This window comes from Coenobita brevimanus, chromosome 27, assembly GCF_032717465.1.
Source record: "Coenobita brevimanus isolate Jiangsu-jjx chromosome 27, ASM3271746v2, whole genome shotgun sequence".
Classification (NCBI taxonomy): Eukaryota; Metazoa; Arthropoda; class Malacostraca; order Decapoda; family Coenobitidae; genus Coenobita; species Coenobita brevimanus.
The window spans coordinates 4709117-4723002 of NC_136980.1; the positions used below are offsets into that span (position 1 = coordinate 4709117).

The window sequence follows — 13886 nt, forward strand, 5'->3', positions numbered from 1 at the left end:
CAGTTGTACAAATGGCTTGCAGCTCCCCCCCTATCCCCCGAAAAGAGGATGATGGACTGCAGCAGGAGGAGAACTTCAGCCTGCAGTCCACTGGGTACCTGTCCAGATGAGGCTGGGGATACATCATAGCAATCTAAACTAGAGCCAAACAAAGCCTAATTTAACCATGAGAGTCACATTCTGATTTTGGCATCTTCCGGCCAGTCATATTCTTGGACAAAATTTTTGGCCCTATTCATAGCAGTACCTCTGGATATGTGGATGTAACTGAATCTTCTGGGTCATACGCTGGGAAATACTGAGACAGCAATTTAATGGTTGAACAAAACAAATTATTCACTGTCATAACTGGGATTGTCCCGGGCACAATGTGGTATACATGACATTATCCAGTGAGGGATGAGAAGCTTTCCTCTGTCCCACCAAGCTACACAGGCTTTTATGCATGCTGTTTCACCAAGAAATTGTCTGTCCACCTTATAGACCACTATGCTGTTGACATGCATTAATCCCAAGCCGTCTTCATCCTTGGCATCTGTCGGTCCTAACCACAGAAAAGGAGGATAGTATAAGTACAGCATGTGGCCTTTGTGGTTAGGTTAGGTCTTGTTTAGTTAAGTTTGTGTAACCACTTTCCATAAATAAAGCCACACAACTAAGCATAATACAGTAAAACCTCAATTTAACAGTACCCTAGGGAGCCCTGATTATGCCAGAAAAAACGAAATTCCATTAGATTGGGGCTTACACCACGATAGTGTATGTACACTCTCGCATAAATTCATAGGTGAGTCAAAAGCTCATCAATATTCCTTCTCATGAGATACCGTATCAGTTTTGAGAGATTTTATCTAAAGAAATGTGGCTTATGGTGTAACATGAACCTTCATAATGTGCAAACATTTTATTTTATTTACATTCAGTCAGGAGGCTCAATGTAATTTATCGATACCCCCGGAACTCACGCCAACACATTTTAACACATTTTTAAGAATATAAACATGTGCAGACATACAAAACCAGCTAAAAAAAAATTATATTTAGAACAAAAAGCAGGTAGGTGTGGTGTTGTGGTAAAGTACTGTAAAGTAATCCAGGTAAGTTAGTTGGCAGGGTGGAGTAGAATTGATGGCACTAAGTAAATAAGTTCAGTAAGTTATGAAGTCTGTAACACTAGTTCATAAATCTAACCTTACATGCTAATTTTGTTCACTTTGGGGTTACTAGGGGCTTACTGGTGGATTGTCAGGATCTTCATCCAGTACCATAGGGAGGTCACTTTGGACTGAGGTTGAGGGTTGAGGCTGGAGGTCGCTAGAGGTTATGATGGCCCTCTTTTTGGCTCTGGCAAACATGGTTTGGATGTCTGCCTGTTTGCTGGCCTTTCTCCGTGCATCCTGTAGAATATTGCATATACTGTGCAGTGATAGAATATGTTGAGCAGTGAGTGAAGGCTGCCTCTCAGCAAACCTTATGAAAGTGTTGAAAGTGTCTAATGCTGCCAATCCCTCAGCCCAGGGCACATCGGGTATCACTATTTCCTCATCACTCTTCTCCTCTTGAACTTCTGGTGCTTGTCCTTGCACAGCAGCAACAATTTCATGAGTATCAAGTGTTTCTGTGATGGGTACATTGTCTTCTAAGTCCATCCAGTCTTCCAGTTCTTCGTCTTCAACCTCCATCTTATCACTGCCATTAATCATGTCGCGAATGTTCTTCTTGGGTCTCTGGGCGGTAGCAAATCCCTCAAACTCGCCATCTTCATCAAAGTGGTCTGTATCTTGCATCACAGTGGGCCACAACTTTCGCCATGCTCTGTTGAGAGTCTTTTGATCCGTAGGTTGGATCATACTTGTGATGTTAGGGGGCAGATAGACAGCAAAAATATTCCCTGAGACTAATTCACTGGTGGGGGGATGCACCCTACAATTGTCTAAGAGGAGTACAACTGTTGTGTCCTCAGGCTTGCCAAGACGCCTTAAATTCTCCTTGACTGCAGGAATGAATACATGAAAGAACCACTGCTTACACACCTCACAGCTCATCCATGCGTTTCCCTGGTGGTTGTAATGAACAGGCAGGTGGGCTACTTTCTTAAGACTCCATGGTTTGGCATATTTACCACTCACCAATAACTTTATCTTGTGTTTCCCCGAAGTGCTGGCTTTATTTTGTTTAAAACCGTGTGTCACCTTCTCATTACTACCTGCTAAGGTAGACCCTGGCAAACGCCAAAACAGCCCAGTTTCATCTGCATTGTAAATCTGATCAGCTGACAGATGGTACTTGTTGATGATGCCTTGAAATATTTCCTTATATTCGTCAGCAGACACTTGGCTAGCAGAAATTTGTTCCCCACTGACATCAATGGACCTAATGCCATGGCGAAGCTTAAATCTGTGCAACCAGCCAGATGAAAAAACACACTTGTTGGTAATACCTAGCCTCTCGTAAAATATTTTGGCCTGTTCAATGAGATAGGTGCACCTTCGGAACGCTTAAGTTGGAACCACTCATATAATGCACAATCAAGTTCTTCTAATTTAGGATGCCGTAGGTTCTGCCTCTTTTCTATCCCTTTGTTGGTCTCACTCTTAGCAAAAAACTCCTTAATCTGGGCTGCCTGTTTCTTGAGATCGTAGATGGTGGAAGAAGTAATTGCAAACGTTTCCATAATACTCCTCCTAGACTCATTTCTCTCCAATCTCTGCACCACTTCGAGCTTTTTTCTGAGTGTCAGTACCTTCCTTGACCGTTTTTCCTGAACTTCTGGCATCATCACTGCCTAAAAAAGTCACAAAATCCTGCGAAATAAGCACACGCGTTGGACGCTTTTGAGTTAGGCTAGGCGGGTGGAAGAGGTTTTGGAATAATTCGCCGTCAGGTCAATTCGCCGTCACAACAATAACAAGACAATTCGCTGTCAGGACCTTTCGCTGTCAGGACGATTCGCCGTTATGTGTTTACATATAAGTTTATTCAGCAAGTATACTATTTTTGAGTTATACGAGTTATAAAAGTGATGGTGTTTTTTTATTTTTATAATGAATATAAAATCTGGCATCAAGTAGTCCGTATTAACGGAAAACCAAATACAGTACAGTATATTGAAACATGAATCAGGCGATGTAGTTGGTGAGCATAAACATTAAACATACCCAGTTGGCGGGAAACTGCAAACAGATGATCGAGATGCACACGGCGCCCGCCACATTTGAATTTCTTTCTAATTTTGATCCATTTGAGGGGAATTTTTATTTATTTTTTTTGCATAAAATATTCCTCGGGAAATTTGTGCCTTTAGTTGGGGTTGCCGTTAGAATGAATGCCGTTAAATCGAGGTTTTATTGTATTTACCTATGATTGCATTTCCAAATGCAGCAGAATGAAAGACAGGTGCCATATCAGTAAAGGATTTTAACCAGTTTTCATAATGAGTCTCAATAGCTGTGAGACTATATATTTTCAGGAGTTATTTTGTTTGGAAGCAGTTTTCACTTGGACATGCACCTGGTTTCTGGACCGCATTAAAAAAACAAAACATACAGTTAATTTCTTATACAATATACAGTCCTCCATCCTATAACACGGGTAATATAGACTGACAACACGCTGTGCTGTACTTTTCCGCATTATGCATTCCATATGTTTCCATTATAAAGGGCTAACCTAGACTGGACATTTTCCAAAGCCACCCTTTTCACCACAAATCCCTTCCAAACCCTTCAGAAAACCACCCTACTGGTACTCATACCATCCATCCATCCATCATCCAATCCTACATTGCCCCATGAGGAGCGTAGGAGCCTGGGGCTAGGTAGTTGGTCCCGACATTTAAGATGAGAGTGACCAGCCTCACTCATCCCTGAGTGGTACTCATACACAGAAAGTTATTAAAAATACATAAGAAAGGTTCCTAGACATTAGCTGATAAAAAAGTGTAGGCCACCAACCTGACTGGCTCAGCTGGCCACACTCACTGTCCCTGGCACCTCCAGACCCTACCTCAGATGCTGGCACAAGGCAGGAGACCACCATAAAACAAAGGTGGATGCCCCCAGCAGCTAATGGGGGTACACGAGGATGTGACGTCCTGTGACCAGTCAGAGTGCACCGTTTTCCTGAGGTCATCACGTGTTGCATTTGACTTTCAGCAGGCCGGAGCTCCAACGCCAACAACTCACCGCGGTATATGTGTTTGTGACTGCAGTGTATATTTTTTGGTCACACTATAGGTGACTGCGTAAGTACAAATCCGTATTGTGCGATACCGTGTTATACAAGGGTTGACAGTACAGTAGTTCTGGGGCTGTCCTTCCCAAACTGTATTTCACTTTGCCTATGACCTCCTGCCTTTTAAATGAAATGTGTCCAGACATCTCCAAATGAGTGGATCTCAAGTTTGACTTTTTTTTTTTTTTTTTTTTTTTTTTTTTTTAAAGAGGACACCTTCTGCAGGCTTCCAGTCTTAGATTCTTAATTTTTTTGTCTGTGCAGAAAAAAGCCTTGAAGTAGCTATGCTATTGTCTCCCCATATGTTCACATATGTTCCACTGATTCTTTGTGGTGCTCTTCAGAGGATGGTTTTGGTGATGGGGCTGCAGCGGATGTTATGTGGAGTGAGGCGCCTCCCACCCACTCACACTACATCACCACCATCATGTGTTGCCGGGTTTCACGTGGCATCTACTGAGCCAGACACACAGTACCACCAGGTATCAGGAGTTCACACTATAACTATTATACCCCTTCATCATAGTGTGTACAGTATTTATTATTTTACTCTTGCAGCCACTGGACAGCTTGGTTCAGTTTAGCCCTTAGACTTTAGGAGATTTCCCAGTAGTGAGAAAGATTGTCTAACATTAGGTAGAGTAAAATAATCAAGTCATCCTCAAGGTGTAAGGGTTAAGAAAGACCTCTAGTTAATGTGGGCTATATCTAACCCCTTCATTTCATAAAGTCATACTTAGATATATATATGCTTGTGTGGTGATAGGAAGACATATAAAAAGGCACTAAAGGCAGTACCATTATGTAAGTGGGATGTGTTAATGGAGGACTGCTCAGATAGTGAAAGCTTTTATAACGGAGTGAAAAATAAGACAATGAAAACTTGTATAAAGGAGTACATAACTTATGGGAAGAACTTAGATAACTGACCCCCATGGCAACATTGGGTATTTGTGCTTGCATCTCCGAATTTGGGACTAAGTTGCTCATTTAGGGGGAGGTAGTGGCTCAATTGGTAGAGAGGTGGCCTGCAGTCCTACCAGACCCAGGTTCAAATCCCCGCTGGGGAAGGGAACAGTTTAAGGATTTGAATTTCAGACAAGCAGACTTTACTAATCTACCAGAAGACCTGCCAACATGTCGTAAAATACCCCTGCTAATACCAATACACCAGTCCTCTTCGAGACAGCCCAAGCATGTATTCAATATGGATGGTGGGTGTTAGTACTGAAGTGGTGACATGCAGAGGTGTATGGTATGTAGGAGGACTATTGGGCCTTGGGAGCAGGCTGTGAAGCCTATGCCTAGAGTTGTACATATAAAAAAAAAAAAAAATCTGATATCATGTTTCCTGTGAAGCGGATGCTCTTATAACAGGACTGTCCTGCACCAGACTAGTTAACCCCTATTTAGTGAAAGGCCTACCCTGTCTGAAATCATATAACAGTAGCAAAAATGAAGTAAAAAGAGATGTCATTGTACTGAACTGGACAGCCCCTTCACTGTGAGGTCTTTTTTGTTTTTATTAATTTATTGTACAACATTTATTTATTTATTCTACCTTCAGACACCTTTAATTCAGATCAAGATTTTTTTTTTTTTTTTTTTAGCTGGCAGTCTTAGTCTTGATTAACCCACCTCACTGCAGGACATATCCCCTTGGCTTAAAAAAAAGAAAAAAAAAAAAAGAAAGAAAGAAAGAAAAAAAAAGATTTCTGTGGTGTGTGCCAGGAAGGTAATCATCTTTCTCAGGTACCGATACCTTCTTGATCCAAGTGAAAGAAAACACATTTTAATATTGCAAAACTAGTTTTGTTTAGGATTCACATGACAGTGGAGTGAATTACTGATGATGATGTCAATGATGATGATGATGATGTTACTGACTTACAGTGCTGTGGTAATATTCTTTCGGAATAATTTGTGTATTACATCAGGGATCATTAAATCCTTCAGTATATTGAATTATTTTTAAATTATTCTTGCCACTTTCAGATTAATTAATTTTTACATATGGGTGACCTTTTGAACTGGAGGGAATAGATATAACACTCTGTTCATTTATTTATTTATTCTGTACTGTTGTTATGGTACCTTCAGAGTATTTAATTTTACTCATGAGTGACCTTTTGAACTGGAGGAAATAGATTTAACACCCATAATCGTCTCATCTAGAGGGCATTTCCAAGTTGAATATCATCATCTGGTGGAAGCAAGAATTTTTATGTAGAAATACATCATGGTGTTGAATGAGTTAAGGAAAACAGGAGTAAATAGTGCCAGACATATTTTCAGGATAATCATGTTAATGGATAATTGTGCATCACTGTCATATAATCAGTCTGAACCTTAGTGCAAATATGAAATTGTTGAACAGCACAGTACTTTATTTATATTAATACTGTGCAGTATTAACATCACCCACACCACACTATCACAGCACAGGCAGTCCATCAATAAAGCCTTAACAAAAGACCTTTGGGAGTGACCAGTTGGGTCACCAGTTTCCTGCAGTCCACCAGGTTCACAAAATTAGCCTGGGGTAACAACAACAGCAAAAACAGCAGCAATATTAACCCCATACATTACTCAACTCGGGTAATGAGGGAATTGACAAAGGTTATATCTAACCTTTCCTTTTAGTGTGATAAGTGTCTCCACAGTTTCAGCACTTTTCCCTTAAGTTGGCCCAGATTTCACACCTTTCGCAGCTTGTTTCATGTTTCTTTGTAGATTAGGACATCATATCCATTCTGTAGCACTTCTTGGTCACTGGATCATATGGTGGTATTAATCCAGTGTTACAGCTCAGTACTGACGATGAAGTGATGGCAATTTTAGTCCAAGTTAGATGAAGAGTTGAATGAATTAAACTGATTTAGCAATAACCAGCAAACAGAAATCTCACTGAATGCACAAAAATAACTTCTTCCATCCTTTTATTTTTCCTTTTAATCAAGCTACCAGTGAGTTATTTTATTCAGCATTTTTTATTCACCTATGGTTGTGAATACTAACTAATGTTATATTTGCCTCTTTACCTGCCATCTTTTCCCACTTCTGTAATGGTATATCCAATAGTATATATAACTCTTCCAGTTTAAAAAGTCTATCTTGAGATGAGTAACATAGTTTGGAGATATGTAAGTAGTAGTAGTATGGTAGTTGTTGTAGCCCCATTTTCATCCGAAATCTCCAAGTCTAAGTGCTCAGTAGTAGCAATAGTCTAGCACTAGAACATGATGCTAGTCACAAATAAGAGTTATGGACTGGATGTAGAGCTACAGTGCCTTCATTTTCTGCCACATAGCTACATTGAAATAAGCTGCAACAGGACAAAAATCTGGGCCAAGTTAGTGTGTAAAGAACTTAATATGCCTGTACAGTGTTTTGCTTCCTTGTCTACAGATAAAGGATAGTGTGTCAGGGAAAGTGCGTGAGATTGCCTACAAGAAGACTAGTGGTCCGAAAGATGTGGGTCTGGTCTACATTCCGGGCTTTATGGGACACAAAGGAGGGGGGAAACCTCTCGCACTTCATCCATTTACACAGCAGTACGGCTTTCCTTATGTCAGGTGAGTGTTTTATTTTTGTTATTTACCTATTTACTTATACAGGTATGTATATTGGTGGTAGGTGGGGGCACTGACCATCGACTCACTCGTTGTAGTGCAGCTTTGGGTGTCAGTCCTTACCCCTTTTCCTTCCTTCCTCTTCTGTCTTTCTTTCCTTCATTCTTTCCTCTTCCATCTGCCCATGGCAGACTTTACACTTCCTCTTCTGTCTCTCTTTCTTTCTTTATTTCCTCCTCCTTCTGCCTATGGGTGACTCTACACTGAGTGACAAGCCAAATGGTGTCCTGTACACCAGGAAACTGTTTACACCGCTGGATGGTAATCATATAACCAATTTATGGTGTAAGTAGATGTAGCCGAGGGGTGTACTGTAATTATAAAGAAAAGGTTATCTGGCCACCAATCTCGATAATGTAGTTTTAGGTACTTGTAGTGAGATAGGGCACTTGATTATGGATCGTTAAGCTCAGCCAGAATTAAGTAGTGAGATGTAGTGTCAATGAGGTGAGTTACAGCACTCTCCAGGTACAAGGTTACTGCACAAAGTTATAAAAAAGATGAGCTATAGTTTAGTAGAGCGTGATACTAACATTGGACTTTCTCACCAGCTTTCTTTCCCCTTTCTCTCTCTAACCCCCTTCTGATCTGAAGGGAATTTCTCCGACATTATATAGAGTGTGGGGAGGATGTGTATGGTAAATTTCTTATCACGTGGACTAACTGGCTAGGGCTGGTTACCGGTACGCCACGTGTTTGAATATGTCATGAAATTCTTGTTCGTCTGGCCTATGAGGAAGTTTGAGATACATCGAATGGCTTAAGAATTCCTGATGATCTGGGACAACAAGGGTTGTGGATATACATTCTGTGAATTATCATTCCTGGTTCGTCTAGGCAAGGGGATGTGTTCTTTAACTCTTCCTGGAGGACTCAGACATAACTACCAGTTCTACATATTGTTACCTATAGCTATATACAGTAGTTACATATGTAGAAAGAAAGAGAGAGGTGAAAAGATTAGTAAGAGAGAGTAAGAAGAGAGTGGATGAGGAATTTGGAAGGAATTTGAGTGTTAAGTGGAGGGACTGTAAGAAAATGTTCTGGAAAGAGGTGAAGAGAGTAAGACAGGGTGGAAGTGAGGTTAGCAGGGGAGTGAAAGATAAAAATGGTAGATTACTAGTGGAGAAGGGTGAAAAAGTGAGCAGATGGAGAGAACACTTTAAGGAATTGTTGAACATACAGGATGGAAGTAATGCGAGTATAAGTGGCTGGGGAATGACTGGGAGAAGGAGGGAGGTGAGAAGACAGGAAGAAATCTGTAGGATAGAAGTTGTGGAAGCAATGAAGAAAGTTAAATCGGGGAAAGCCCCAGGAATTGATGGAGTGTGTGGTGAAATGCTGAAGCATGGGGGAGAGATAGTAGTAGAATGGATGTGGAAGATGTGCAGATTGGCCTGGGAGGAAGGTAGAGTCCCGGAGGATTGGAAGTCAGGTATAATTATTCCCTTGTACAAAGGAAAAGGGGAAAAAGAAGTGTGTGGTAATCATAGGGGCATCAGTCTTCTTAGTATAATAGGAAAAGTGTATGGTAGGATACTTATTGACAGAGCTAGAGAAAGAACAGAGGAATTAGTTGGAGAGGAACAGGGAGGATTTAGGAAGGGAAGAGGTTGTGTAGATCAGATATTCATTCTTAGATCTTTAGTGGAAAAGTTTCCAGAGAAGGGAAAGAAGTTGTATGCGGCTTTCATGGATTTGGAAAAAGCATATGACAGGGTGGATAGACAAGGATTGTGGAAAGTGTTAAGAATATATGAAGTAGATGGGAAGTTGTTGAATGCTGTGAAGAGTATGTATGATGGTGCTAAGGTTGCAGTGCGTGTGGATGGTGAACTAAGTGAATTTTTCTCTTTGAAGGTTGGGTTGAAACAGGGATGTGTCTTGTCTCCATGGTTGTTCAATCTGTACATGGAATGGGTAATAAAAGAGGTACAAGGTAGGGTAGTGGATGTTGGAGTGGCCCAGGTGAGAGGATAGTGTTTGGAAACTCCCTGTATTGTTGTTTGCAGATGATACTATGTTGTTGAGTGAAGACGAAGGGGAGCTGCAAGGCTTGGTGGATGAGTTTGGGAGTGTGTGTAAGAAACGGAATCTAAAGGTGAATGTAGGGAAGAGTATAGTGCTGGTCTTTGAGAGAGGTGAAGTCAGTGAATGTACAGCGAGGTTGGATGGTGAGGAATTGGAAAATGTGAGTACGTTTAAGTACTTGGGTAGTGTGATGAGTTAGGATGGAGATTTGGAGGGTGAAGTGCGTGAAAGGGTACAGCAGGGAAGAAAGGTTGCTGGTTCCTTGAAAGCAGTGATAAGAAACAGGGAAGTGAGCATGGAAGTGAAAAAGTTACTACATGACAGTATTGTGATAACAACTCTAATGTATGGAAGTGAAGCTTGGAAGTTGTTGGAAGGACACAAGTCAAGAGTGAGAGCAGTGGAAATGAGTTATTTAAGAGGAGCCTGTGGAGTCACATGGAGAGACAGGCTGACGAATGAGGATATAAAGGAGCATTGTGGTGTGGATGCGGATGTGATAGGAAACATTATGAGGAACACACTGAGGTGGTTTGGCCATGTGGAGAGGATGGAGGGTGAAAGACTGACGAAGAGAGTGTATGTGAGTGAGGTGGAGGGGGGAAGAGGGAGGGGGAGGCCGAGGATGAGATGGAGGGATGGGGTGGAGAGGTATATGAGAGAGGGGGGTGTGAGTTGGGAGCAGGGCAGTGAAATGGCGGGGGACAGGACGACGTGGAGGCGATTTGTTTGTGGCCACCCCAAATGGGATTGAGGCGTCTAGCAATAAATAGATAGATAGACATATAGTATGGTGTTATGCCTACAATGGCATCTGGTGGTTTAGTGGGTAATTACGGCGCTCCAGTCAGATTGAGCCTTGTTTCGTTTTGTTAATGAAAGTTCCAACATGCTTGCATCTGTTGGCGTTGGTCACCTAATGGCGGCTTTCCATGCTGCTCAATCTCTGGCAGCCTCCCTGTTCAGTTCCTTAACTCTGAGGGCACACTTAATGACCTCGTCCCATGTCTTTTTTGGTCTCCCCCTTGCAACTCCACCCCCAGTATTAACACTTCTCACTCTCTGCACCCAATTATCATCCCCCACCTTCTCCACATGCCCATACCACCTCAATGTACCTCCCCACATCACAACACCTCTACACTCAAGTCCCATCCTACCTCTCAGCTCTTTCATTGTAAACCTAGCTCCCCCAGGCCTTGCACTCAGAGATGCACTGCACATCCACCTAATCATTGTCATTTCTGTACGTTTGAGTCTGCGAATATCCTCTTCCTTTACCGCCCGGGTCTTATTACCATGCAGCATTACACTTCTAACACATGCTGTATACAAAGATCCCTCAGCACGTAGGGAGAGCCCTCTCAATGTCAGGAGAGGCAACACCTCCCTGAACTTCTTCCAATCACTTCTCACCTTAGCCACAGAGCTAGCTCCAGCCCCACCTCCAGCACATATGTCTTTCAAATAACAAAGCTCTTCCACACATTCAAGAGACTCACCAGCAAGTTAAGTCCTTTCGTGCCTGACACTCTCCACCTGCTTTCCCAGACACACCGCACGCTTAAAATAGCATTATCTCGCAGCCTCCCTGTGTAGGTTCATATCCAAGGGTTGGTTGGGGTTTATTGCTCACGTAATGCCACTGAGGGATGAGTGAGGCTGGTCACTCTCATCTTAAATGGCAGGACCAACTTGCCTAGCCCTGGGCTCCTACACTCCTCATGGGGCAACAGAGGCTTAGATGAGGGATGGATGGATACTTATATGTACAGTATATATTTGTTTGTTTATATAATATCATTGCTCTAAATGTCAGGATTGAATAGCCTAGCCTCAGGTCCCTATGCTTCTGTTAAATGGGGCACCTGGGATTGGAAGAGGATGAGGATTATTTAATTAATTATTTATTTATTTATTTATTTGTTTGTTTGTTTGTTTATTTGTTCATTTTTCTGTTTGACTCTGAACTTCAGACATTTTGATTCTGTTCTTGGAGAGACATTTTGAAATGAAGAGGTTAGATACTGTGTATCCTTCTAGTACTTTGTCACTACACCAGATCTCCCAAATCTGAATAAAAAGATATGCATCATAGGACTGAAGAAGTAACATGGTTAGTTGTGGTCATAGATATGATAGTTCATTCCCTAAGGTGCAGCAGTCCTCATAAGTGCCATACCTGTTCACATGTTGCCATTCAAATGCTAATACCCACCATCCATACTGAATGCATGCTGGTGCCTGTAAGATCACTACCATATAGTTTCATTCAGCTTGGTAGAATGGTTAGTTTGGGCTATATCAAACACATTCAGTTTAAAAAGTCTTTCTTGAGCTAACTTAAATTATCTGGAAATAGCAGGAATAATGCTGACATCATTTTGTTGAAGGGGATAAATATGTAGCTAGTCTAGTTTTAGCTTGGTGTGTGTGTGTGTGTGTGTGTGTGTGTGTGTGTGTGTGTATTTATTTACCTATTTACCTATTTGTAGCATACAGGAATTGAGCGATGCTCGTGTTGTCCTGTCTCCATATCCACATTTATCTAGTTTACTTTTACACACATGAATGTTTTTCTCCTGCACCACCTTTTTGTCTAAGTCGTTCCAAATACTTATGTATTTACCCAATATACCTAATTGAGATACACACGAAATATGCTATGCTCGTGGGTTCCCATCGCTGTTTCTCAGTAAGTCAAATTTATCTTTAAACTCGTGTGTGTGTATTTACCTATTTGTATTTACCTATTTGTAGTATACAGGAATTGAGCAATGCTCGTGTTGGCCTGTCTCCATATCCACATTTATCAAGTCTACCTTTACACACAAGAACGTTTTTCTCATGACCACCTCTTTGTCTAAGTCGTTCCAAATATTTAAGTATTTACCTAATATACCTAATTGTGATATATACGGAATGTACTATGCTCTTGGGTTTCCGTCGCTGTTTCTCAATAAATCAAATTTAGCTTTAAACTCGTTTAAGTTTTTAGACTGGACGATCTCTTTGTCCAAGCTATTCCATAAGTCTATACTTCTGTAAGGAAAGCTATATTTCTTGATAGCCTTCAAGCAGCTTGACTTTTTCAATTTCATTCCGTGTCCTCTTGTTGCTCTGTTATCCCATACAAACAGATCTTCTTTGTCAATTTTATCTACTCCCACCATGGTCCTGAACACTGCAATCATGTCTCCCCTCTTTCTCCTTTCCTCTATTGTGTGCGTGCGTGCATGCGTGCGTGCATGTGTGTGTGTGTGTGTGTGTGAAGGGTATTTATTTTCAGTGCTCTGGGGTGGGGGGAAATCCTTGCAACCATTTTACACTAATTCATTACTGTTTACTGTACACTGTAGTGCTGAGAACATTACTGTCAGAAATATCTAAGAATTATGAGGCTAGGGAACTGGCTGGGGATCAAGATGGTAAGTTGATTTTTATGGAGGATTACATTGCAAACTTGGTAGTCATCAGATTGACTTCAGCTGATAAGTATATGTGGATGGTTATGCCTTCGAGATGGAGTAAGGATTCTAGGGGCCTGAATGGTGAGTGAATGAATGTTTGGCCCATTTTTTTTTTTTAGACATGGTGTTGGTTATACTCTTTTAACTCTAACTTGGCCTAGATTTTTGTCCTTTTGCAACTGATTTCACATCCCCAAATGCCAGAAAAGTACAATATTACAGCTCTACATTTTGAAGCATTTTTTCATGAATAGCATCATATTTTAGGGCTAATGTATTCTTACAGTTAAGCATTCATGATGGAGAGATGACAGTTTTAGGCCAAGTTAGTGTAAAAACAGTGTACTGTAGTATTTTATTTATTTATTTTTAGTATTATCCTACAAAGATAATGTAAAAAGAGTACAGTAGTGTATTTATTTATTTTTTGTTAATATTATCCCACCTTACCTCATCCTAGGGTGGGAAGAAGAGGTGAGGAAGATGATGGTGATGAAGAAACATGTCAGATAGCCCAGAA

General features: G+C 41.1%; 2 protein-coding genes across 2 annotated transcripts in view; one reads left to right on the top strand and one right to left on the bottom strand.

Moving 5' to 3' along the window:
- The window catches only part of LOC145394554 (palmitoyl-protein thioesterase ABHD10, mitochondrial-like), a 28155-nt gene that overhangs the window by 1963 nt on the left and 12306 nt on the right, over positions 1-13886 (top strand). The window contains exons 3-4 of the mRNA XM_080268392.1: positions 4578-4715; positions 7642-7808. Coding sequence (XP_080124518.1) covers positions 4581-4715; positions 7642-7808 — 302 coding nt within the window. The 5' untranslated portion in view covers positions 4578-4580. The remainder of the gene's footprint in view (positions 1-4577; positions 4716-7641; positions 7809-13886) is intronic.
- On the bottom strand, positions 1224-2674 carry LOC145394358 (jerky protein-like). The gene is made up of 2 exons (XM_080268232.1): positions 2488-2674; positions 1224-1993 (listed from the first exon to the last, which is right to left on the bottom strand). The coding sequence occupies exons 1-2, from the start codon at positions 2672-2674 to the stop codon at positions 1224-1226; spliced, it is 957 nt and encodes a 318-aa protein (XP_080124358.1).

What these genes read in the sequence shown, in the direction of transcription:
- LOC145394358 (XM_080268232.1), bottom strand. Translation starts at nt 2,674, where the DNA reads ATGGAAACGTTTGCAATTACTTCTTCCACCATCTACGATCTCAAGAAA. An exon ending in CCAACTTAAGCGTTCCGAAG is followed by an intron (nt 1,994 to 2,487) that starts GTGCACCTATCT and finishes TCATTCCTGCAG; the next exon opens with TCAAGGAGAATTTAAGGCGT.